Genomic DNA, 25,730 nt, shown 5'->3' on the forward strand with positions numbered 1-25,730 from the left:
CGACTCCGACCACATACAGGATGTGTATCCTGGGACCCCCGCCCTTCGCCCCTTACCTCGCTTCTATGCCACTCAAAGAACAGTCGGGTGGACCGGGTGACTCAGGGAGGGAAGAGGGGTCTTAAAGAGCGTATGCTATTTAGAAAACGATGGCGAGGCCTGTGAAGGAAGCAGTTGGAGGGAAGGGACTGGGACCCAGGGTAGCGGCTAGAGGACTCCTCGGGTTAAGGAGTGAGAGGGTTGCTGAGGGAGACTCAGGAAGAGTTGAAAAGGGTAACTTCTGGGGATGGATGAAAGAGAGGAAGTTCTTGGGGAAAGGGGTCTGGGGTTCCTTGGAATTAAGGACTCCATGAGGGGTTGGGAATGTGCTGTGAGCTGGGGGCGTCCCCTTGGGGTAGGAATAGAAAGGTTCCCCATTCCCTGGGCTGAGAGGCAAAGGGGGAGGAAAGGCTTCGCGTCGGGCACAGAACGATCTCAGGGGAGTGGGCGCCCCCTCCAGGAAGCGGCTGCCTCCCCAACGCTCCCGTCGCCTCCGCCGCCACCGCCGCCGCCGCCGGGGAGACCGCCAGAGTGGGTCCCGCGCCCGGCGCTTGGCCGTCGCCGTGCCCGACCGGCCGGCAGGGGGCGCTGCGCCGGCCGGGGCCGGCCCAGGCGGCGGGAGGCGGCGGCCGCGGCGGCGGGAGGCGGCGGGAGGCGGGCGGAGGAGGAGGCGGAGGAGGCGGGAGCTGAGCTGAGCGGGGCGGGCGGCGGCGGCGGGGCCCGAGCCCGAGAAGATGGCGGTGCGGAAGAAGGACGGCGGGCCCAACGTGAAGTACTACGAGGCCGCGGACACCGTGACCCAGTTCGACAACGTGCGGCTCTGGCTCGGCAAGAACTACAAGAAGGTACGCGGGCAGGGCCGCGCGGGGGCCGGGGGCGGGACAAAGGGACCGAGGCCCCGCAGCTCCCCCCGGATCCTGCCCACCCTCGGGCGGCCCGCGGCCCCTCCCCTGCGGCCTCCGGAGCAGCCCCAGTGCGCCCGCCGGCGCCCCGCGCCCCTCCCCCCAGCCTCTTTTGCCGCCCCCCCCCCCCCCCCCCCCCCCCCCGGCCCTGCAGCCTGGGATTCCAGCCCCCGCCCTCCCTGCTGCGCCCTCTGCCCCTTGTTTTTCTCCACTGCCCCGGCGGGTCCCGGTGCCAGCCGCCCACCCTCTCCTGGGCCAGAGCCTTCCCGGCTTTTCCGGGAGAGGCAGCCGAGGGTGGATGGGGTGTCTGATGTCCCCCCCCCCCCTCCTACACACACACACACGCCCCAGCGTGCCCGCCACGGTGCCCGCCAGAGCTCCCCACGGAGCCAGGTACCGGTAGGCTGAGGCCTCCCTAGTGCTTTGTGTATGTTCGGAGAGATGATGAAAGCAGGACGGTAAACAGCCACAGAGCAGGCCCTTGGCGGCTCATCAGCCCTAAGAAGCACCCCCCGCCCACCTGTCTCTACCGCTTGTCCCCCACTTTCATCCAAGGGGCAAGGAAACCTCTTGGGAGGCAGGGTATAGCAGTTCCTGGGCAGCGACCTCTTAAACCATTCCTCAGCTTCACAATGAAGTCACCGGGCCACCTGGCCTTGCACTGCCTTTGGTTTGGGGTTCAGAGGCTAGAACAGCTTTATATCTCTGGCCCCCCGGCTCGGAACTGGAGATAATAAGGTAGTGAACAAAGGGTTCAAAAAGCCTTACCTGACTTTTCTGTCAAACCTCTTCCTGGTGGTGTCTTTGTCTTTAGGCCTCGTTTAAAGGAACATCTATACATAGGGTTTTTCTGTGGAGATAGTCTGCCTCTTCCTTTTCACTATTCCCAGTTAGAGGTTCTGTTTCTGGTTTTCCTTCAGCTCCTCAGTTCTTCCTGCCCAGCTTTGCAGCCTGTCAGAAGTGTGATGGGTTGTTTAGGAGAACGCCCCTCTGATCCTGCTTATGGCCCTGTCTCAGAGGTCTCTCTGAGTGTCAGAATCCTGACAAACAGCTGCTGGATCTGTGGCTTTTCCTGTACCCCAGCATGAGGCTCTGGTTCCCAGCCTCTTCCTTTGACCTTTTTGGAAGGGAGATCAGTCTAGGGGCTTAGTCTCTGGCCCTGGGGGGATTGACAGCCTGTGAGCTTTCAAATTCAGCTTTCAAGTTCTTAGCTCTTTGTCAGTTACCTTTTCCTTCAAGGCTCTCTTTACATCTCCCACTGAGAAGAGCACTTTTCTCTGTGATTAGGGTTGAGGAAACAGGGGTCAGAAGGTAAAGAGAAAGTTAGCCTGTTGGCTCAGATTTAAATTAGAACAGAAGGCTAGGATACTAGGTAGCATAATATGGAAATGTGTAAGAAGGCCCAGGGTTGCTTGTCTCGGATACAGTTTCCCCCGAAAGGATAGATGTTTTCTTGCTCTTTCTCACCAGGCTGGGTCTTAGTAGCTGGTCCTTGCCATCTAGGAGAGCCTACAAAGACTTTTGTGCCCAGTTCCTAGTAGAAGCAGAATGCACAAACTCAGCTCTCAGTCTGTTTGCCTTGCCTCACTTCCTTGCACCTTTCGTATTAAGCTGCGTTCTACGGGGGAGTCTTGGCCTTCCACAGAGTTACCCCAAGAAGTACACTGTTGTCTCGCTTAGAGCCTCAAAGGTGTTGCTTCCATTGCCTGAACTTAAGGAACCTTCAGAATTTTACCACCTTCAGTGTTGTTAACTAGAAATCAGGGTCTTTCAACTCCAATTTCAGGGTGTAGCTGAGAAAGAATAGGAAGTCTCCGTGGCCAACAATGCTGGCAGGTTGGGCTGGGGGCAGCAGAATGTCAACTTCTGGTGAGGGGCTTAGAGGGCTTCCCTTCTGCCATTTTCTTTATAGAAAGTAGACATGTGGAGGAAGAAGAGCCTATTTTTTCTACCCCAGATGTTTCTAGAGCTCCCTGGGAAGAAATAAGGGAGATAATGGACAATTCATCTGGAGTCTCCTTTTCTTACCTTTCCCTCTGTCTCCTTAGTATATACAAGCTGAACCACCCACCAACAAGTCCTTGTCTAGCCTGGTTGTACAGCTGCTACAGTTTCAGGAAGAAGTTTTTGGCAAACATGTCAGCAATGCACCACTCACTAAACTGCCGGTGAGTGCAAATGCATGGGGAATCCTCCAAACTGGAGAGAGAGTTGTGGGGGTTTTGTAAGTTTTATACTTTTTGAGATTTGAGTAATTTCCTATCATCCCTATCCCTGGTCAGGGAATTACTGGCTTGCCCTAGTCCCCAGTTTACCGCTCTCTTTGTCTTAGTGATACTTTGTGCAACAAGGCACGCCTGGGTGGCTCAGTCGTTGGAGCGTGTGGGGGTTGTAACTTTAAGCCCCACGTTGGGTGTAGAGATTACTTAAAAATAAAGTCTTGATATTTATGTATGTATGTATGTAGGCTCCACGCCTAGCATGGAGCCCAACACAGGGGTTGAACTCATGACCCTGAGATCAAGACCTGAGCTGAGATCAGGAGTCGGACACTTCACCGACTGAGCCACACAGGCACCCCTAAAAATAAAATCTTAAAAAACAAATACTTTGTACAGTAGGTTATCTCAGCATGTCTGAGCTCATACGTGAAACTCTCGTGGCATGGTTAATGTTGATTTATTTTTGAGAGAGAGAGCGCAAGCTGAGGAGGGGCAGAGAGACAGAGAGAGGGAGACACAGAATCCGAAGCAGGCTCCAGGCTCCGAGCTGTCAGCACAGAGCCCGACGTCAGGGCTGAAACTCACAAACTGTGAGATCCTGACCTGAGCTGATGTCGGACGCTTAACCGACTGAGCCACCCAGGTGCCCCCTCTTATGGCATGGTTAAAAGGGATTTGGATGAGATTTGGATTTGCACAGGCTTGTGTTCAAATCCTGGCTCTGCCACTTGGTGCTCTGTGATCTTGGGCAAGTCATTTAAACATTTTGAGTATCTAGCCCTTCATCTCTAGATGGGATTAATATCTCTACCTTGTAGGGGTTCTGTAATGGGTGATGAGGTAACCAGTAAGTACGTGGCACAAGGTGGGGCTTTGTGAATACTGGTTTCTTTCTCCCCCTTCTTCCAGGCCACAAGATACGGTGGCATAAGGGTTAGAAGTCCAGCTTGGAGAGAGAGATTAGTTTTGCATGGGATTTTGTGAAAGGATTGTTAATAAGAGAATCTAGGATGTAACTCTCACATACTTTTTTCCTATTTCAATTTTGTAGATCAAATGTTTCCTAGATTTCAAAGCAGGAGGCTCCCTGTGCCACATACTTGCAGCTGCCTACAAATTTAAGAGTGACCAGGGATGGTGAGATGCGTTCTTCTCTGTGCTTCTTACATTTAGAGGGACTCCCCCTTTATGATTTCCTGGGGTCTTTCTGGGATGGGAGAACGTAGGTAGACCTTCTTGCAAGTCTCTTACTTTGCTAGGTCAGTAGGTGTGACTTGCTAGGTCAGAAAAATGGCTGAGAATCAGAGCCAAAATAGTCTAAGAGCAAGTGAGTATGTATGTGTGTATGTGTGTGTGCATCAATGTGTGTGTTGTAGAGGAAAGGGGATTCTTAGGTTGGCATCTCAAGCTTTTCTTTGTCCTTTTGGACTAAGTACAAATGATTCATGGAGTCGAGCTTAGTGAACCCCAGATCCCAGGCCATTTTGACAACTATTGTGAGCAAAACTGCTTTCTGATTTCCCATACTGAGAAGTCATATACCCTAACCTCATCCTCAGACCTGATCTATAACACTCACTATAAGTTATTGCCTCTTTTCAAGGCGGCGTTATGATTTCCAGAATCCATCACGCATGGACCGCAACGTGGAAATGTTCATGACCATTGAGAAATCCTTGGTGCAGGTAATAGTCAAGAACCTCCCTTGTCCATCTCCTTTCCCTCAGTGAAAATCCAAATCGTGCCTTTCCCATGATCCCATCCCATCTCTTTCTTCTCCCCACAGAATAACTGCCTGTCTCGACCTAACATTTTTCTGTGCCCAGAAATCGAACCCAAACTGCTAGGGAAATTAAAGGACATTATCAAGAGACACCAGGTGAGTGGGTGGGTCAGGAGAGCTTTGGAAACTCCATGACTGTCTTCCTGATCGTTTCAATACAATAAGCAGCCCTTCTACTGCAGAGGTGCCTCTGCCTACTTGGGAAAAGACTAGGCTTAAAGCCTTGAGCTGCTTTTTCTCTGCTTCTCCCACCTCCCAGTCTTGACAGGTTTAGATCACTGTTCCTAGCGGCTGCATTGGCCTGGGGGTACGGAAAGCCAGAGATTGCCTGATTTCAGAGGAATGAAACCTTTACTCTGGAACTCTATAATAACAAGCAGATATCACTGCTGGGGACATATAGTCAACTTTACATTTCCCATGTGTAGATTATCTGTTCAGAGGATTATCTGCAGGAACGTTTAGTTCTTTGCTTTTCTTTGTTATTAGCACAATCCCAGCCATTTCCCTCTGCCTCTCAGCTGTTGTGTGCTTAAAAAAGGCAAGCCAACTTTAATACCATTTTGAGCAGAATATGATTAGGAAGGCAGGTCTGTGGTTAAATCTTATTTTGGTTTATTTATACCCATGAGTAATTCGGAGGGCACCATATTTACCTACTTTTCCTTGTGCCATGCAGGGAACAGTCACTGAGGATAAGAGCAATGCCTCCCATGTTGTGTATCCCGTCCCAGGGAACCTGGAAGAAGGTGAGACCTGGGTTTTCTTGGCCACTGCAGTGAATGGCTTAGACTAGCAGTGGGGACACTCCTCAGCCCCCGCACAGTGCCTTGGCACCTCCTCTTTCCTTTCAACTCTGAGCCCTCCTACTGCCTTATATCCCTATTTCCAGGTCCCTGGCTGCAACACAAATTGTGTACTGTTATTTTCTGTATACCCCTTTAGCTTACATCTCTCCTTGTTCTGTTTTTACCCCCAGAGGAATGGGTACGACCAGTCATGAAGAGGGATAAGCAGGTTCTTCTGCACTGGGGCTACTATCCTGACAGGTGAGGACAGGGTCTTAGGGCAGGTTTAAGTATGAGAGCCAGACTGAGAAGCCCTAGAACATCTAGCAAAGCAAGCAGGCTCTCTTTTGGGGTTATTTTTAGGTCTGTTAATTTGTTCTTCTATCTATTATGAGAATTTTGTCTTGGGAGAGGTTTGGACTTATTAAATGAGGCTTAGGCTAAAAAGATTGGGGCTTTATGTGTGAAATGGCTCTTCCAGTATAATTTATGATAAGTAAATGTTAGAAACAATCTAAATGTCTAACAATGGGAAAATGTTTCAGCAATTTGTTTATCTACTCAGTGGACTATTATGCAGCCATTGAACTGATAGAAATAACATGGATAATTTGTAGATAAATATTAAATGCTAAAAAGTAGGATTGTAAAATAACACTAGTGACATTGCAGTTACGTAAAAACAAAATGGTACAGAAAAAATTTACTGGGAAAAATATATACTGAACAGTTGTGTTGAAGGGACTCTTTTCTTTCTTTTTTTATTTCTGAAATTGTTTTTATTATTTTATAATGAAAAGAATCCCAATATCAATTGGAAAAATAATCATACCAAAAAATAACCTAACAATCCAATACTTTTTTTGCAAATGAGAAAGGTAAAAGATTTGCACTTTACTTTTCCACAACTCCATCCCATTGATCTGACTTCACCAATTTCCTATGGCAGTTACGACACTTGGATCCCAGCCAGTGAAATTGAAGCATCTGTGGAAGATGCTCCAACTCCTGAGAAACCTAGGAAGGTGAGCATTTCTTGTCCCCTAAAGTACCCCAAAAAGTATCCCAGGGAGTGCTTGGCTGGCTCAGTTGGTAGACTGTGTGACTCTTGATCTCAGGATTCTAAGTTCAAGCCCCATGTTAGGTGTAGAGACTACTTAAAAATAAATTCTTTTTTTTTTTTTTTTAATTAAAAAAAAATTTTTTTTTTTAACATTTATTTATTTTTGAGACAGAGAAAGAGCATGAACAAGGGAGGGTCAGAGAAAGAGGGAGACACAGAATCCGAAACAGGCTCCAGGCTCTGAGCTGTCAGCACAGAGCCCGACGCGGGGCGCGAACCCACGGACCACAGGATCATGACCTGAGCCGAAGTCGGACGCTTAACCGACTGAGCCACCCAGGCGCCCCAAAAATAAATTCTTAAAAAAAAAAAAAAAAGTGGTTCATACCAGGACCAGACCACCATTTGGAGATGAAGCACAGGCTCCTGTACCCTTTCAGCTTTTCTTTTCGGGGTCCCCAGACAGAGCTGTGGCTTTCAGGCTTCTTTCCAGCACAGTCTGCCTTTGTACTTCAGGTTCATGCGAAGTGGATTCTGGACACAGACACTTTCAATGAATGGATGAATGAGGAAGACTACGAGGTGAATGATGACAAAAGCCCTGTCTCCCGCCGAAAGAAGATTTCAGCCAAGACACTGACAGATGAGGTTAAAATTCCTCTTCTTTTTTCCTTGATCCCTTAATCTTGGAATAAGTCTTCGGTGGGGCTTGTTGGCTGACATTTGCTCCAATTCTGCAACCTGCAGGTGAACAGCCCAGATTCAGACCGACGGGACAAGAAAGGGGGGAACTATAAGAAGAGGAAGCGCTCTCCCTCTCCTTCACCAACCCCAGAAGCTAAGAAGAAAAATGCTAAGAAAGGGTATGGCAGCCCCTACCCTGCCCCCACCTTCACCATTCTCTCCACACCATGTTGAAGGAAGGGAGGACAGATTGCTTCCCATAACCACCTGGCCCTGACCTGGGTAGGCCATATTCCTGTCCATGTCCTGAGAGGGACAATGAGGTCTTCTTTAGCTGCCTGGTTGTTATTCTGGTTGCAGCCACTAGTAGACTCAAAGAGAGCTAAATCTTCAAGTGCAAAGCCTTTGTACTTCCCAGTACTCTATAGTGATGGGTTTCTGGGTATGCTCAGTTCCATCTTTGGGATTCTCTCTTGCTTTGCTCCCCTTGAACCTCAACTTCCAGGGACTCTTTGTCCAAAGATGACTGGATTCTCTTTCACTCCCTTCCCTTCCCAGTCCCTCAACACCTTACACCAAGTCAAAGCGTGGCCACAGAGAGGAGGAGCAAGAAGACCTAACAAAGGACATGGATGAGCCTTCACCAGTCCCCAATGTAGAGGAGGTGACATTGCCTAAAACAGGTATGGGCCACAACAAACCCCTGGGACCCACCTTTGGAGAGGGCTGATTTCCCAGGCCCAGCTCCAGGTCTTAAGGAACTCTCCCTTCAGTTTAGCTGGTTATTAAAATTATTTTCATCACCACGGACAGTCCTCTGACATCATATCCATATCTGAGTTGTGGACTGTGCTTTACGCCTGACAGTAGTTGTCTCCAAACTGTTTTTGATCATGTACCCCCACCAGTAAAGTATTCAAGTATAAATTGTGCATATCTACTGTTATTCCATTACTTTAGAAACACTATTAAATACATGCAAACATTACCTAAAAATGGGAAAATGTAAAAGATAAGATTAAAAAACAAATGTAAAGAGAAGTTCTACTATTCTTTGCCTGTATTCCAGTGGACCATGTTTTGTATCCTATGTGAGAACCCCACCTTGGAGATCATTGCTCTGTGGTGCTAAAGAGTTGTACAGTTGTAAATGTGGAATATGATCTGTATTCCATAGACAAGCTCAAATAATATCCAGGAGTGTATTTCAGGGGTGGGGGTGGGGGTGGGGGTACTGAGAGAGAGGAGTTCTGGCTTCCACCCCCTCATCAATCACAGCAGCTCTCTTCTGTATTCATGTTTTTTCCTGAGCTATTGGGTATGGATTCAGTTAAAGCAAGTCCTCTGCTTTAAAAAATGTTGAAGATCGTACCATTCCTCTACAGAGTGATTTGGTCAGACTCTGTCCATTAAAGAATTTACAGACACATAGATGGAGATAAGGAGACCTGTCAAAGACAGAAATGATTTATGCACGTCCATAGAGTAAAAGATGCTTCCTTATAGGTAAACAGTTAAGTGAATTTTGGGTGGGGGAAGGAGGGAAAGTGGCGGGTGAGATTCAAGCCCTACAATGACTGTGCCTGGAGGCAGTTACTGCTTTTTGGGATTAGATGGACAGAAGTATTTGGAGAAAGCGAGATCTCTAAGACTTGTTAAAGGTGGAGAGGTAAAGGCTTGATTTGGGCAGAACCTGTCTGGTAAAATGACTCTCTTTCCTGGCAGTAAACACTAAGAAGGATTCCGAGTCAGCCCCAGTCAAAGGAGGCACCATGACTGACCTGGGTAAGAAGGAGAGGGGGCGCAGCTGTCACCTTCCCGTAGCCTGCCGCGGCTTTTCAGAAAGTAGGATTCTCCTGCCCCACAGGAGACTCCAACCTTCTATTTTACTGCCTCTCTCTTTCAGATGAACAGGAGGATGAAAGCATGGAGACCACGGGCAAGGTGCAGCCAGTTTAGAGAAGCCTTCTCTACCTCTCTATGGGATTCTGATTTGTGCTTATAAAGTTCCTGATACTCAGAACTTTCCATCGCCCCAAGTTTTCCCACCTTAGACTAGTTCTAGCTATTGTTCAAAACTCAAAACTCTGACCCTTTCCAAGTTCTGGGCCTATATTCTTCATTCGCATACCCATCCTTAGTGCCCACGTTCCTGGGGTGTGGGAGAAGCAGAGGGTCGCCAGGGGCAAAATGGGAATGCTGTGTGGCTAGCAGCCTCTATACTTGTAGGATGAGGATGAAAACAGTACAGGGAACAAGGGAGAGCAGACGAAGAACCCGGACCTGCATGAGGACAATGTGACTGAACAGACCCACCACATCATTATCCCCAGCTATGCTGCCTGGTTTGACTATAATAGGTATTTTTTCTCCATCTTCTCATGCCTCCCCATTTCCTTGCCTTCTCTTCCTGTCTCCAAATAAGTTATTTCTTCATTAGCCAGACAGACTGGGGTATATTTCAGTTTTAGGGGAGCTCCTGGTGTCTTTGAGTCTTACAGCCCTGTGGGAAGTTCTCCTCAAGGAACGAAGAACTGTGTTCTCCCTCCCTCCTTTCTAGCTTTTACCTCTCTTTGGGGCTCTCATCTCCACCAGTGTCTTCTTAATCGATTCCGTTTTCTCTTACAGTGTTCATGCCATTGAGCGGAGGGCTCTCCCTGAGTTCTTTAACGGCAAGAACAAGTCCAAGACTCCAGAAATGTAAGGGCATCTCAGCTCATGATTCTCTTTCTCCCTCCTGTCCCTGATCACCTTTCCTGATCTAGCACCATCCAGTTTGGCAAATATTTCTTGAGCTTCTTCTATGAGCCAGGCACTATGCTACTTTTACAAAGACACGATCTCCGCCCACAGGAAGCCCTAGCCCAGCACTGGGGCCTCAGTAGCATGCTCTCTGGGATTTGCCTGGGGGCAGTATTAAGCATGGTTTTCTGTACAAAATGGGTACCTGCTCTGATGCCTCCATTTCTTTCAACAGAATACAGAGCCTTCCAATCCATAGTTACTAAGATGTCTAAAATGCAAATACTGAGGCGCCTGGGTGGCTCAGTCGGTTGGGCGTCTGACTTCGGCTCAGGTCATGATCTCGTGGTTCACGGGTTCAGGCCCCACATCGGGCTCTGTGCTGACAGCTCAGAGCCTGGAGTCTGCTTTGTGGATTCTGCCTCCCTCTCTCTCTGCCCCTGCCCAGCTCACACTCTGTCTCTCTCTCTCTCAAAAATAAATAAAACATTTCAATAAAATTTAAAAAATAAATAAATAAATAATAAAATGCAAATACTCCTAGCATAAATAATAGCTTTGACTAAAATGTAAGTGACTATTACCAGGCTGGTCTCGGAGAGTAGGTTTTAACAGAAAAACAAGAGGAAGAGCTCTGAAGTTCCAAGCCTTTGAATTAAGGGATGGAGAGGGCTCTCTGGAGAGAAGTGTTATGTAAAGTGCAGGCTTGGGGCTTGGAAGTCTCTATCTTCTTCAAGGTGTTGCCTCAGGCTAAACCTGTTTGGCTTTGGATGAGTCTTGACAATCTTCTATGGTTAGAGGTGCTCCAGGAGAAATACCACGATGAGAAGGGTGAGAAAGCTTTGATTCCCCTAAGAACTGAACGAGCCTGCTTCTCAGATGTTCCTTAGCTTCCCCTCTTTGGGGCCATCTTGCCTTCCCACTGTGTTTCTTTCCCTGTAGCCTGGTGTGGTTCTCTCCTCTTCCCGGGGAAAGCAGTATAGGACGAAGCCTTGCTTTCTCCAAAGGAAAAGGCGGTGGTGACCCAGTCACATGAGTTCAACATGGTCTGTAGGCAGGGTTGGATTTAGAACTGTTCTACACTTTGCGGTCTTGATGTAAGATAGTAAATAGTGATAATTGCCTGTATCTATTGAAGGTTTATCTCCCACACACTATCCTATGTGTCTTACATGCATTGACTAATCTTCACATTACCTTTAGAGGTAGGTCCTATTATCCTCTCCAGTTAACTGATTAGGAAACTGAGGTACAAAGAGGTTAAGTCACTTGATTAAGATCACACAGCCAGTAAGTAGAAAAACCAGGATCTGAATCCTTTATACTGGCTCATGTTCTCAAACTTTATGGCACACCACATAATAGCTACCATTTACTGAACTCTTGAAATGTGCCAGGCACTGTACTAGATGTCTGTAGACGTTTCTATTCTTAAGCAGATACTCCACTTTACAGATTAGGAGACTGAGGTTCAAAAACCTTAAGTAACTTGCCCAAGGCCAGGTAGAACTGGGATTTGAACTTAGATCTTTCCACCTTCAAAACATATATTCTTTTTTTTCTTTTCTTTTCTTTTTTTTTTTTTTAGTGAGCTCTACACCCAGTGTGGGGCTTGAGCTCATGACCCCGAGATCAAGAGTCACAGGCTCTATCAACAGCCAGATAGAGCCTGTGACTCTTGATCCCTGGATTGTGAGTTCAATTGAGTGTAGAGCTTAATTAAAAAACAAAAACATACATTCTTTATACCACATCATGTTGACTAGTTGGAGGCATGGATAGACCTCCCCTTAACACCTGTCTTTTTGGAAATAAAGACACCTTTCTTCTGTTTTTATTACTTGTTCAAAGGCTGGATAAAACTCCCCTAACTACAGACAAGGAGATAATTCATTTCGCTAAAAACCCCCCATCAAGGAAAATGTAGCAGTGTTTGAAGCCCTCGCATCTAGTAAACCCTCAGTGTTTACCGAGGCAAATGATCTGCTCTTTCCTCTTTGTCGCACAGGAGGGATCGTCAGCCCTTTTATCACTTTTCCTACCCTTCAGTCCTCAATGGACTTATTTTTTCTTCCTCTTGTTCATCTTTCTGTCTCTCTCCGAAGCTACCTGGCTTATCGAAACTTCATGATTGACACTTACCGGCTGAACCCCCAAGAGTATCTTACCTCCACTGCCTGCCGCAGGAACCTGGCGGGTGACGTCTGTGCCATCATGAGGTGGGTCTGCAGCTGAGGGGAAGGGGGTACATAAGGATGTCTGCCCACAGATGTCTCTTGGCAGAAGGGGGGCTGCCAGCAAGGAGCGTAGGGGAATAAGAAGGAAAAAAAAAAAAAAACACCTCTAGAGAAAGGCAGAGTTCATATTCAGGGCACGTGTGACTTGAGGGAATGGCAGTGGCATTCTCTGGCATGTGGGAAAAAGGAGAAGGAGTACGTCTGTAGTTGAAGGATCCTGCTTCGATTTTACTGGCTATCCAGGAGAAGAGGTCTAGTAGGTGAGTGGATATGGAGAGAGGTCCCCGCTGGATATGTAGGTAGACCTGGGGGTCACCGGCATTTAGGGTGTGGGAGGAGATGGGATCTCCCAGGGAGCAGAATGAGCAGAGAAGAGGGCTGAGGAGAGGGAGTGTTATGCCCCACTTCTGCCCCTTTCGGGCTGTCCCATGTGACCCTGTCTCCACCTCTCTCCTCCCAGGGTCCATGCCTTCCTAGAGCAGTGGGGTCTTATTAACTACCAGGTGGATGCTGAGAGTCGACCAACCCCGATGGGGCCTCCGCCCACCTCTCACTTCCATGTCTTGGCAGACACGCCGTCAGGGCTGGTGCCTCTGCAGCCCAAGACACCGCAGGTAGGGTGAGGGGCTGTGGGGCAGGGTCGGGTTGGGAAAAACTGGGCTTCTTTGGACTTTTCTTTTTCTGGTTTTTTAGGGTAATGGTTCAGGAGTGTTTTGAGGCTTCTTCCTTTTCCATGGGATGCAAAGGGCCACAGGAATCAGCCCGTGTGTTTAGCACCCTCTCTCAGCCTCTGTACCTAAGACTGTGAGGACTTGCTGAGGGAGAAGAGATGCTCCTTGTTCTCGAGGAGCAGACAGGCCAGGGTAGGGCACGGAAGAGATAGAGAAAGATGGCTGAAAATGAAGTTGCATGAAATTTTTTAACTTTGTCATGTTTCCAACATTTTTTTTTCCGTTTTTGCCTCATAATTATGATCACTTCCATTTTTTTCCACTTCCATTTCATACATTACAAAAATTAAGAGAAGACAGAATATGTGGCTTGCCCAAGATCACAGAGTACCAAATCTAGGATTAGAACCTAAATTGTCCAGCTCCTAAGGGAACCTGTAAAGATATTTGTGAATACAAATGGGTATCATGCCAACTACAGATCTAATTAATCATTAAGGGAACATGGAACAGTGGCATGAGTGCCCCCAGAGCTTGCGGGCTGCCCAGCATTTGGTCTTGAGGCCTCCAGGGCCTTGGCCTGGTCATTTCCTGCCCAGCTTCCATGACGCCAAGCTCTGTCTCCCAGGGCCGCCAGGTTGATGCTGATACCAAGGCTGGGCGAAAGGGCAAAGAGCTGGATGACCTGGTGCCAGAGACGGCTAAGGGCAAGCCAGAGCTGGTAGGTGGGGTGTAGACCCCGCTGGGCTTCTTATTTGCCCCTTTATTGGGGGGCCCCTGCTCGGGGAAGAAGAGACATGAGAGCAGAGGAGCTACAGCAGTGAGGGAGGAAGTCCCACTCAGGGGTGTCCCTGGCTTTGGGAAGGAAACTCCTTCTGTCTGTTTTCTCTCTCTGTCTGCCCCTAGCTCCTGCGGTCACTTGTACTCACCTCTTTCTTTTCCCTCCACAAATAGCAGACCTCTGCTTCCCAGCAAATGCTCAACTTCCCTGACAAAGGCAAAGAGAAACCAACAGACATGCAGAACTTTGGGCTGCGCACAGACATGTACACAAAGAAGAACGTCCCCTCCAAGGTACGGGGGTGTGGGCCGACTTCAGGGGTGGAGCACCTTCACTCTCTGGAAGTCATGGCCTCCTCTCTCTGACCTGCGTGTTTCTCCTGCAGAGTAAAGCTGCAGCCAGTGCCACTCGAGAGTGGACGGAACAGGAGACCCTGCTACTCTTAGAGGTAATTTGGGCAAGGAAAGGAGAGTTCTATGAAAACAGAAGTGGCCAGGGTGCCAGCTGCACCTGTGAGTGCAGAGAGCGTGATCTTGTCCCCAGTGTGTCTCCTCCCCGCTGCCTGCTGCACCTGCCCCAGGGAACAGCTCCAGGCCAGGCATTTGGGCCATTTCATTAACTCCATATCCTTTCTTAGTGCTACTTGGAGATTCCCCTGGGACCCAGCAGACTCCACAAACACCACAACACAGAGATCTTTGAAGCCCGCTACCCTTAGTAGGATGGGGGGAGTTGACCTTCAAGGAAAGTGGCTAAGTAAGGAAGTTGTGTCTCCACCACTACCACCAGGCACTGGAAATGTACAAAGATGACTGGAACAAAGTGTCAGAACACGTGGGAAGCCGCACGCAGGATGAGTGCATCTTGCATTTTCTTCGTCTTCCCATTGAAGACCCGTACCTGGAGGACTCAGAGGCCTCCCTGGGCCCCCTGGCCTACCAGCCTATCCCCTTCAGTCAGTCAGGCAACCCTGTTATGAGCACTGTTGCCTTCCTGGCCTCTGTCGTCGATCCTCGAGTCGCCTCTGCTGCTGCGAAGTCGGCCCTAGGTAATGTGGAGGGGTCCTGGCCTCTTTGGTTTGAAGGGCTGGTTACTCAGACCTTGAAAGCCCCTCCAGTTTGGCTGCCTTGCTGGCGTTGTCTGCTGCTGGCGTCAGCTCAGGCACCTGTCTAGCTCCATGCTGGTCTAGATGAAGAGATGGGTTTGTGAGGCCGCTTTCATAGGGACAGTTAGAACTGCCTGCCTGCCCCCGTCCCAGCCTTGTCCTCTCTGGATCTTGCAGAAGAGTTCTCCAAAATGAAGGAAGAAGTACCCACAGCCTTGGTGGAGGCCCACGTTCGGAAAGTGGAGGAAGCCGCCAAAGTGACAGGCAAGGCGGACCCAGCCTTCGGTCTGGAAAGCAGTGGTATCGCTGGAACCACCTCTGATGAGCCTGAGCGGATCGGTAAGACCTGGAAAGTTCCCAGAGTTCTCCCCTGTCACGAAGACCCAGAGCCACCTCATATCCTTGTGCTGTCCCTGCTTCGAGTTGTTGAATGGGGACAATTGGCAGGGTTTTTATTTTCCCCAGGACTCCATCTTAGGGACTGTGGCTCCCTGCCAGTCCTGTCACTAAGATTTTGGGTAGGAGAGGGGGCTTTTGGAAAAGTGTCCCAGAGACGGTCTCTGTATCAGACATTTCCCGTTTCCTCTTCCCATGGGCCTAGAGGAGAGCGGGACTGATGAGGCACGGGCGGAGGGCCAGGCCACAGAGGAGAAGAAGGAGCCCAAGGTATAGTGTCAATGAGCTGGGCTGGGAGGGTGGAGGTGCTGGGGTGGCACGGTGGGGAAGGGGGTGCTGGGCTTAGGTGGGGCTGTTGTCTGGAGTCCAGGTACCTCCAAAGTGCGGGGTAAAAATTCATTTACCAGTCTGGGCCCTTTGTGTGAGTAGCAGCTACCCTGATATTGTCTACTTTTCTTTCACTGGGACTTCAGGAGCCCCGGGAAGGAGTTGGGGCTGTCGAGGAAGAAGCGAAAGAGAAAACCAGCGAGGTTCCCAAGAAGGATGAAGAGAAAGGGAAACAAGGTGACAGCGAGAAGGAGTCAGAGAAGAGCGATGGGGACCCAATAGGTGAGCTTCCCAGCATGGTGGTTGGGGGTCCAGGAAGGAAAAGTGGGGCTGTAGGGCTGACCCCACCTTTTTTCTGACACAGTCGACCCCGACAAGGAGAAGGAACCAAAGGAGGGGCAGGAGGAGGTGCTGAAGGAAGTGGTGGAGTCAGAGGGGGAGAGGAAGACGAAAGTGGAGCGGGACATCGGCGAGGGCAATCTCTCCACCGCTGCTGCTGCTGCCCTGGCTGCCGCCGCTGTGAAGGCCAAGGTGAGGGCCAGAGACCCAGAAGACCCCCAGGGACGGAGCTGCCCCCTTCTCTGATCTCCCTTCATCTGGAGGAAATCTTTGTGTGCTCCTCACTTCCATGATCCTGGTCTGTTTTCTTCTCATTTTGATCCTGAGAGGGAGAGTTGGTCATCTCTTTTCTAAGCTTCTTGAAGCTTTTTAGCATTAGGCCTGTTTTTACCCTCTAATTATTTGATTTTGTCTTATCCTTTGCCACTCACTCTCTTTTTTTTTTCTTTCATATTCTTTTAAGAATATGAATGCTTTGCTACTCTGTGGGTTGTGACCACAGCAAGTTCTTTCTTAAAACTTGCCAGCCTCCACCTTGCCACCCTCTCCCTGGCATGTCTCCTGTGGGGCCCTCCCACTCATGTGCTGCCCTCCCCGCCTTCCCTAGCACCTGGCCGCCGTGGAGGAGAGGAAGATCAAATCGCTGGTGGCCCTGCTGGTGGAGACCCAGATGAAAAAGTTGGAGATCAAACTCCGGCACTTTGAAGAGTTGGAGACGATCATGGACCGGGAGCGAGAGGCAGTGAGTAGCATCCCCTGCTGGCCAGTGGAACCCAGGGCCACACCTTGCCTCTGAGCTATACCTTGGTTTAGGATGGGGGTGAGCAACAGTGCAGAAAGCCTGAGAGTAACAGGGCTTCACAGCAGAGGAGCAGGAGGAGTTAACTCCAGGCAGTTAAGGACAAGTGACCCACAGGTGAAGCTTGGAGCCTGAGGTCTCATAGAATGTTAGCATCATGGGGCAGAGATCCTAGTTGTTTTTGTTTTTTGTTTTTGTTTTTTTTAATTTTTTTAATTTTAGAGAGCATGAACAAGGGAGAGGGGCAGATGGAGAGAGAGAGAGAGAGAGAGAGAGAGAGAGAGAGAGAGAGAGAGAGTCTTAAGCAGGCTTAAGCATGGAGCCTGACTCAGGGCTTGTTCCCTGGGCACTGGGATCATGACCTGAGCTGAAATTAAGAGTGGGACACCCAGCCAACTGAGCCACCCAGCCCAGGCACCCCCTGGTTTTTTTGTTTTTTAAATTTAGTTATTTATTTATTGGGAGCAAGAAAGAGAGAGCAAGACACAAGCAGGGAAGGGACAGAGGGAAAGGGAGAGAGAATTTTAAGCAGGCTCCATGCCCAGCTCTAACCCCATTGCAGAGCTCATGACCTGAGCCAAAATCAAGAGCTGGACGCTTAACCACCTAGTTATTTTTTTGATTGCCTCATTTCCAGGTCCTCAACCAGTGTTTTACCCATTGTAGAGTGTGAATATCGTTGAGTGAGTGAGCAGGTTTAAGGGATGATGAGGGGGAGGGGGCTTCAGATCCAGGAGGTAAACTTGGAAGGGGGATGGGATAGACAATGTATTAAACCATTTTTTAAAAAATTTTATTTATTTTGAGAGAGAGAGAGCGCGCGCATACAGGCAGGGGAAGGGCAGAGAGAAGCAGAGACAGAATCCCAAGCAGGCTCTGCACCATCAGCGCAGAGCCTGATGTGGGGTTTGAACTCACAAATGTGAGATCATGACCTGAGCTGAGATCAAGAGTCGGATGCTTAACCAACTGTGCCAGTCAGGCACCCCAAACCATTTTGTTTTTGAGACCATATAAAAAGAAATAGAAAACAGGGATCCTAACCTCAGAGAACCTGCAGTTTAATTGGAGATATCCAGTATTCAATACAGAGGCATCAAAAAGTGAATGCTTAAAGTATCTGACAAATTCAAATTAAAAGATTCTAAATCACATATATAAGTCCTGAGATATAACAAAATAAAGGCAAAGCTCAGAGGCTAATGAGTTGATCTGGGATGGCTTCCTAAAAATGGTGAGTGTTTTAGCCAATTTTGGGGGAAGAAAACGCAAGTTGACAAGAGGAACTGGAAGCGTTTTCCAAATGAACATAGTGTCAGATTCAAAGCTTCAAAGCTGAAATGAGTAAGGGTCCCCACTAGATTAACTCCACTGCAGTGAGAAGCCATGTGGGCAGCCAGAAGACATGGTCATGGGAATTCTTAAGGGGAGGACAGGGGAGGGCAGGGCAAGCCCAAGCACAAGATTTACATGTGATGTGGGGAACTGCCAGAATGAGAGGCTGGATTTGTCAGAAGACAAAGCAGGGGGCAAGGTGTTTACCTTTGTGATCTTGTGAACGTGGGTAACGGTACTCAATTGGCACTGGCAGCTGGAGTATCAGAGGCAGCAGCTCCTGGCCGACAGACAAGCCTTCCACATGGAGCAGCTGAAGTACGCAGAGATGAGGGCCCGGCAGCAGCACTTCCAACAAATGCACCAACAGCAGCAGCAGCCACCACCAGCCCTGCCCCCAGGCTCCCAGCCTATCCCACCTGCGGGCACTGCTGGGCCACCCGCAGTTCACAGCTTGGCCATGGCTCCGGCCTCTGTGGCCCCTGCTCCTGCTGGCAGCGGGGCCCCTCCTGGAAGCATGGGCCCCTCTGAACAGATTGGGCCCGCAGGGTCAACGGCAGGGCCGCAGCAGCAGCAGCCAGCTGGAGCCCCCCAGCCTGGGGCGGTTCCGCCAGGGGTACCCCCCCCTGGACCCCATGGTAAGTTCTGGGTTCTGGAACCCTTGCTGACTAGAGGGCTCCCTCAAAAGGGATCTGTGACAGGACTGGAAATTTCTGCAGATGGGTTCTCTCTCACCTCTGTTATATCCTTGAGACAACAGCAATCCTGCCCCAGACCCAGAGCTTTGGAATTTTATTCCAGGGATTTATCACTTATTCTCGTATCAGGAAAAGTGGTGCTGAGGGGTGGCTAGGTTATCCTTGCTGGGACAGTGAGTTAGTAAGGGAGGTTTTATGCCTCTAACCTCCTTGGTCTCTCCTCTGTGTTTCCAGGCCCCTCACCGTTCCCCAACCAACAAACTCCTCCCTCAATGATGCCAGGGGCAGTGCCAGGCAGCGGGCACCCAGGCGTGGCGGGTAATGCTCCTTTGGGTTTGCCTTTTGGCATGCCGCCTCCTCCTCCTCCTCCCGCTCCATCCATCATCCCATTTGGTAGTCTAGCTGACTCCATCAGTATTAACCTGCCCCCTCCTCCTAACCTGCATGGGCATCACCACCATCTCCCGTTTGCCCCGGGCACTCTTCCCCCACCTAACCTGCCTGTGTCCATGGCGAACCCTCTACATCCTAACCTGCCGGCGACCACCACCATGCCATCTTCCTTGCCTCTCGGGCCGGGGCTCGGATCCGCCGCAGCCCAGAGCCCTGCCATTGTGGCAGCTGTTCAGGGCAACCTCCTGCCCAGTGCCAGCCCACTGCCAGGTGAGAAGGGTCCTGGAGGGGAGAAGGGTGAGGGAGAGGGGTTACATGGAGGGATGGGGGACAGGTAGGGGGAAGGGCTTAGGCACGAGAACTCCACAATCCTTTTTGAACGCTCTGGTAAATTAGAATACAGGGGGAAGGGCCTCTCTGGCTGTCCTCCACCAGTCCCCACCCTGGCAGCTGCCACCTCTGGGATGACGTTGGGGCCTTTCACTGGTGGGTCACGGAGGAGTCCTAAGGCACAGCATCTCAGTTGTAAACTTGAAAAACAGCTACCTGTTTGCATGATGATTGGCATCCCCTTTGCTTGTTCCCATCACGTTCGAATGTCCCATTTAGAGAGTTTCCTTGGGGGCAGGAAGATTTGGGGTATTTCAGTTTTCCCAGTATGAGGTGGGAGAGGGTGTTGGGAAATGAAGTTGTACATTGTGGGTACCTCAGTCACCTACCCACCCATTGCATGCCATGCCCAGTTCTGTTTGTCTGTGGTGGCCTGCGTCTGGATCCCTCTCCTGCTCACCCTAGCTGATTCGTCTTCCTTTTCTCCACAGACCCAGGTACCCCCCTGCCTCCAGACCCCACGGCCCCAAGCCCAGGCACAGTCACCCCTGTGCCACCTCCACAGTGAGGAGCCAGCCAGACATCTCTCTCCCTCACCCCCTATGGAGATCAAGGTTCCAGGAACAGCCCTCTCCCCACCACTGGGACCCTTCCCCAGCCTGGAGAGTTCATCACTACGTAAGGAAAGCTCCTCCTGCCCCTCCAAAGCCCCCGCCATGCCTGTCAGGGGCATGCATTTTTATATTGGATTATTCAAGGACTTCTGTTTAAAAGATGTTTCTAATTTCTGGGAGAGAGGATAGGATGGGGATGCTGCCCTTGAAGAAAGGGCTGGGGAAAAGTGTTTCTACAAGGTTCTAATTAACCACTTCTAAGGGTGCACCCCCTCAAAGCTACTGCATTTTTTATGGATAAAACAAAATTAAGCCCTTTAAAGGAAGTAGAGAGATAAAAAAGCCACATTGCAGCTTCCTCCACCCACTCAAAACAAAACAAAACAAACAAAAAAAACACCCCACCCAACTTTTACATTTTTTGGAGGAGGGAGGTGACAGGAAAGGGGGATTTAAGGTTCTGGGAGAGCTCTGGGGATAGAATAGGGTGCCGAATCTGTCTCTTCCAGCCCCCACCGTTAGTGACCGAATCAATTCCCCACCCCCCTCAGCTGCCCCATCCCCAGTTTATTCCTACTAATCTCTCCTGCTGCTTCCTCAGTGTTGCTGTTCTAGGCCACCCCAGCTCAGCCAATGACCCCTTTCCCTCTGAATGTCAGTTTTGTGTTTTTAAAAGTCACCTGCGTAGTTGATGTCAGCGTATGTGTATTTGGTGGGGAAACATATTTTGGGGATTCCTGTGGTAGGTAATAGAGGAAGAAAGGGCACTGTTCTTCCTCCTCCCTGGGCCCTGTCACTGGGCTCCTAGAAGACATGGAGAAGGGAGCTAGAGAGGATGGGGAGTTGTTAACCTGAATTTTTCAAAAAGCACTTAAGCACCTCCTTATGACTTGGTGGGTCACCCCTCTAACCTCTTCCCTCTTCCCCCAGTACCATCAGAACCTTGACTGGTAGCTAGGGGTTCCCTGGGATTTAGGGACAGTGGAGGCGTGCCCGACCTAGGGTAGTGCCTACTGCCAGCTTGCAGCTAGGCTCTGCTCCCTGGATTCCACTGCCTCCCCTACCGTCTCTCCCTTCCACATCCTTGATGTGAAGGCAGATGGGACTCCAGGCTCTCCACCAGTTCCTTCCCAGTCCCTCCCACCAAGCTTTGTTCCTCACGTCCCGTGTTTCTCTTCCTCTGCGTCTTCGCACCTTTCTTCTGTTCAAAAGTTTTCTGTAAATTTTTTTCTTTTCTTTTCTTTTGTTTTCTTTTTCTTTTTTCTTTCTTTTTTTTTTTTTTTTTTTTTTTTTATAAATTAATTTGCTTTCAGTTCCATCTTGTGAATGCCTTCTGTGTTCTCTTACCTGTGGCTGTCAGGCAGTGGGATTGGGCTGGGGGGGGGGTGGTGGTGGGGGGGAGTCTTCCAGGAGTCCTTCCCAGGGGCTCGCACCTCGGCTGGAGAGGCACTGAGCAAGCCAGGCACAGATACTGGGCCTCTCTCCACAACAGGCTAAAGGCAGCACAGCGGTCAGGACTGTGCACTGGTATGGGAGCTGGGCAGAGGCTCTCACCTGCCCTAAAAATAGCTGTTTGAGACTTGGAAGGACATCCTCACAACCTGGAGATTTTGTATACTTATCCTTTCAGAAGTAATGGCTCCATTCCTTCCCTTATTAGGCGGGAAGAAGGCAGGCATCTCACAGTCTTGTTATTATTGGCCCCTAGCCCTGCCAAGGTGACGGACAGGCTCAGGCTGTGCTAATATGGCCTGGCTTTAGCTCCATTCAGACACTCCCTGGGCTTCCTCCACAAAAGGACTTCAGTGCTTGGGAGGGTAAAGGCTGGGTTTAGCCAGCTGGAGGGCTAGGAGAGGACTCAGCTGGCTAGGATAGAACGAGGGTTGCCAGTCTTGGTCCTACAGGGATTTATGGCTTCTTTAATCCCCCAAGGGGTAGCCTTTGTAGCATAAATGAATGGGGCCAGCATTTCTTCAATGACAAAGATGGATCCTTCAAGCCCTTTCCCAGCTTTCCCAACCCCTGGTCTATTGACCCTCTCTCCCCCTCCACCCTGCTTGGGAAGGAAAGCAGAACCGCACTTAGGGGCACAGAGCAAGTTTATTTGGTGAATGCTGAACGCAAATAACATCCAAGAGAGACAAGCTAGCAAAAGTGCTTGTGACAAGAGGACCTAGGAGGCCTTTAGAGCTACATGCACAGTATCAACACAGGGGAAGGTATGGGGCTTGGGCACACCAGGAACATCCTCAGCCATTCAGCACCATGCGGACGAGCTCTGTGGATAGAAGAGAGGGGTGAGCCAGGTAGTAGGGCAGGGGGAGGGGTCCACCAGGGGCCAGCAGACCACAAGACCACAAAGGTAGCATAAGAACATGCCCACAGAACCCAACCTTGGGTTTGTAGAGGCCACCTTGGGTCTTCCCAGTTCTCTCAGCCCCCAGCTTCCCTCCCACCAGCTGTTAGCTTCCCCACCGTCTCCCCGAGCAGCAAGAACACAGCAGAGGCAGGAAAGTTCTCAACTACACCTACAGCTACTGTCAGCCATTGGCAGGAGAAGACAGAGGTATGGGTTAGGGTACCTCCAAGCTGCCCAGCAGAAGGAAAAAGAAAAGACTATTGAGCTATAGCAGCACAATGGGGCAGGCAACCAACCCCCCCTATGCCAACCACCTGTGCGCCAGGGCCAAAGGATCACCCTGAAGCAAGACGGAGACAGGCTGGTGTGAGTTCCCAGACACCAGCACCCTGGGCCCTATGAGCAAAACCTCAGAGCCCATTTTAGGAGAAAAGGAGGTACCACACCCCCAGGCTGTCTTCCTCTTTGAGGAACCCCTCCCCTCCCCAGTCAGCTCCATGCAGAAACATGCTAGGAGGAAGTCAGATGGTAGTAGGGGAAGGGCAGGGGCTAGAGAGCAAAGGTTGGGAAGAAAAACACCAGGGAGGGCAACTAGAGAAGGGGAGGCTGGGAGGAGCCGTACCCGCCCCATGGGCCCGTCACCCCGACAGGATATGCCTCACAAATGCTGCAGGAAGGAAGAGACATTAATGGTGAAGACAAGACACAGACATGGGGTGAAGGGGTCAGGTGGTGGGGGAACAGACATTCCCTTTATTTTACTTCCCATTCTTTCCCCACCCTTCACACATTATCCCTTCCTTTCTTGTCATACCCCTGTGGCCTCCCACTCCTGGGCTGGGCTGGGCCCTGCCCCTTGCCTCGTTCTTTTTGGAGCCCAGGGACACAGAAAGCCCCAAATACTGGGCGTGACCTGCTTATACAACTGCTTTCTCCACAAGAGCCCCATTCATCCCTCACCTTCATAGTTGATACAACCATTGCTGTCCTCATGTCCTGCCACCAGCATCTCTACTTCTTCCTCTGTCATCTTCTCACCTGCAAAGGGAAAGAAAAACATTTTGGGAACTGGGTAGCAGGTGTGTTATCAGGCGGCACTGCTCAAAGAGCAAGGGCAGAGCCTTACCCAGTGTGACAAGGACATGCCGGATTTCAGCACCCATGACGGTGCCATTCCCTTCCTTGTCAAACACCCGAAGGCCTTCGACATAGTCCTCGTAGGTGCCCTGGTCCTTGTTCTTGGCCACAGTCTGCAGCATGGGCAGGAAGTGTTCAAAGTCCAGCACTTTCACATTCATCTCTGCCATAAAGAAGGTGGAAGGAAAGTCACACAGGTTCTCAGAACTGAGGAGATTACAGGGATCACAAGTGAGCAGGCAGCTCCCACACAAGGCAGGAGAGATCAGTGGGATTTGCTAGTTGAGACAAACCTGCTTGAGTTCTGGGCCTACGAAGATAAAGGGAAGCTCTCAGCTGAAGAACTGTAGGCCCATTACCACACTGAGAAATTGTTCTTGAAGACCCTCACCATCACTCTTGGGATTCCCCAGGACCTTGAGCACCTCGGCGTTGGTGGGGTTCTGTCCCAGGGCCCTCATTACGTCCCCGCATTGGCTGTACAGGATCTTGCCATCCCCTGTTCGGTCAAACAACTGGAAGGCTTCCTTGAACTCTGAAGATTCAGATACACATCAGCACTGGGCATGTGGGGGTTAACCCAAAACCTCCCTGACATCCCCTTCTGCCCAGTGAACATTGATCATGCTGAGGAAACCAGATATTTATACCACTGTACACTGAAGTCCGCTAAGAGGGATCTAATGTCCCTGTCTCCCAACTCAGGTGTCCCACATAATGACACAGCCTTCTTCCCCCGCCTTGGCAGAGTAGTAACATCCATTTACACGCCCCCTCTGCCTACAGCAAGCCTGCCCAGCCTCCTCACAACTCTACTCAGGGCAGGAATTTGCCACCGCCCTGTCTGGGTCCTGTCCTTATAAGGAAGTGGGAGCAGCAGCCTGGGACAGGGGTCATCCCAGCCTGCCACTTCCCACCCCTACTGTACAGAAAGAGACATTCGGAGGATACAACTATGAAGTATCCTCAGCAAATTCCCCGTCCCCAGTTTCACAAAATTCCAGGTCACTGCTTTTTACAATCTTCACAAATCCAAGCTGGGGGAGGGGAGTTATCACAGGAGGAGAAAAGAGGCAGAAGCTGATTAAGGGACAGAGGAGCGCAGGCAACTTAATACACCCTCCCCAAACTCCACACACAGCAGGCATTAGGTGACCAAGTTGTTTCACACACCCACACCACCTAAAACTCACCCGGGGCTTGGGGCTCGAATCTAGAGTGCAAGGGGAGGGAGGAAGAAAGAGTGAGAAAAGAAAATGGAGGATCCAGAAAGAGAAGGGAATCCAGGAAGTACTTCCCTGCGGGTACTGAAGAGATGACAGGTGGGGTTATGGGATAGGTGCTAGAGGCGGGGGTCCCAATCCCTAAGCATGACCTCAGTAGGGGTCAGAGATACCTACCTGCAGTTTGATCCTCGGTGAAGTCACACTGCTCAGAGAAGAGGGGAGCGGTCAGCATCTGAACTCCAAACCCCCAAGCTTCTATCCCAGTCCCACAAACTGAACCACTAACTCCTGTTCCATGCTGGGGACTCACTCACTTCCCGGCAGGACAGGCCCCCAAACTTTCCAACCCCACCTCCGACCTTCCAAGCCCTCAGGTTCCCTTTGCAAGCCCCTACCCCCGACTTCCCGCCTCTTGCCCCACATCCCGCTCATTCTTCCAGGCCCCGGGCCCCACCATCTTGACTGCTCTGCGGGACCTTTTCCTGCAGTAATGGCTCCGGCTCCCGGCCCAACCCTAGTCTTCGTGCGTTCCAATGACGTCACCCTCAGCTGATCCGGCCAATAAGAATCCTGGTCTGGCCTTATGCAGATAATATTGCTACATTAGTAATGAGGTGGGCGGGGCCCGCTGCTTCTCCTTCCTCTAGAATAGCCCTACCTGAGGGGAAGAAACTGCAGAAGTGGATCGGGTAGGGCACAAGGATTCTGCTCCTCCTTGCAGCAGGAAGATCAGAGGATATCGGATTGGGGAGAGGAGAAC

General features: G+C 50.3%; 2 protein-coding genes across 11 annotated transcripts; one reads left to right on the forward strand and one right to left on the reverse strand.

Moving 5' to 3' along the window:
• The first annotated feature begins 695 nt into the window (after positions 1 to 695).
• Positions 696 to 20,940, forward strand: SMARCC2 (SWI/SNF related, matrix associated, actin dependent regulator of chromatin subfamily c member 2). 7 transcript variants are annotated; one of them, XM_053895948.1, is made up of 30 exons: positions 697 to 884; positions 2,990 to 3,109; positions 4,215 to 4,300; positions 4,767 to 4,848; positions 4,950 to 5,042; positions 5,626 to 5,695; positions 5,926 to 5,995; positions 6,684 to 6,759; positions 7,314 to 7,445; positions 7,545 to 7,660; positions 8,040 to 8,164; positions 9,207 to 9,266; positions 9,388 to 9,425; positions 9,711 to 9,841; positions 10,110 to 10,181; positions 12,329 to 12,442; positions 12,921 to 13,074; positions 13,760 to 13,852; positions 14,086 to 14,205; positions 14,298 to 14,360; positions 14,702 to 14,960; positions 15,195 to 15,356; positions 15,619 to 15,683; positions 15,887 to 16,022; positions 16,105 to 16,271; positions 16,687 to 16,821; positions 18,470 to 18,851; positions 19,146 to 19,229; positions 19,509 to 19,574; positions 20,126 to 20,940. In XM_053895948.1, the coding sequence occupies exons 1-30, from the start codon at positions 774 to 776 to the stop codon at positions 20,200 to 20,202; spliced, it is 3,459 nt and encodes a 1,152-aa protein (XP_053751923.1). In that variant the 5' UTR covers positions 697 to 773; the 3' UTR covers positions 20,203 to 20,940. The 7 variants fall into 7 exon arrangements, with proteins under 7 accessions (XP_053751920.1, XP_053751923.1, XP_053751924.1 ...); XM_053895949.1 differs by having other exon boundaries at positions 14,089 to 14,205; XM_053895945.1 differs by having other exon boundaries at positions 696 to 884; positions 14,089 to 14,205; positions 19,146 to 19,574.
• A 1,389-nt stretch (positions 20,941 to 22,329) lies between these two features.
• Positions 22,330 to 25,652, reverse strand: MYL6 (myosin light chain 6). 4 transcript variants are annotated; one of them, XM_053895954.1, is made up of 7 exons: positions 25,629 to 25,652; positions 25,145 to 25,172; positions 24,136 to 24,279; positions 23,734 to 23,907; positions 23,568 to 23,645; positions 23,230 to 23,274; positions 22,330 to 22,526 (listed from the first exon to the last, which is right to left on the reverse strand). In XM_053895954.1, the coding sequence occupies exons 3-6, from the start codon at positions 24,203 to 24,205 to the stop codon at positions 23,246 to 23,248; spliced, it is 351 nt and encodes a 116-aa protein (XP_053751929.1). In that variant the 5' UTR covers positions 24,206 to 24,279; positions 25,145 to 25,172; positions 25,629 to 25,652; the 3' UTR covers positions 22,330 to 22,526; positions 23,230 to 23,245. The 4 variants fall into 4 exon arrangements, with proteins under 4 accessions (XP_053751929.1, XP_019310295.1, XP_019310296.1 ...); XM_019454750.2 differs by lacking the exon at positions 25,629 to 25,652 and adding an exon at positions 25,425 to 25,530; XM_019454751.2 differs by lacking the exons at positions 23,230 to 23,274; positions 25,629 to 25,652 and adding an exon at positions 25,425 to 25,530.
• Positions 25,653 to 25,730: the final 78 nt, after the last annotated feature.

Source organism: Panthera pardus, unplaced genomic scaffold (genome assembly GCF_024362965.1).
Source record: "Panthera pardus isolate Hobbes unplaced genomic scaffold, ASM2436296v1 HiC_scaffold_6, whole genome shotgun sequence".
Classification (NCBI taxonomy): Eukaryota; Metazoa; Chordata; class Mammalia; order Carnivora; family Felidae; genus Panthera; species Panthera pardus.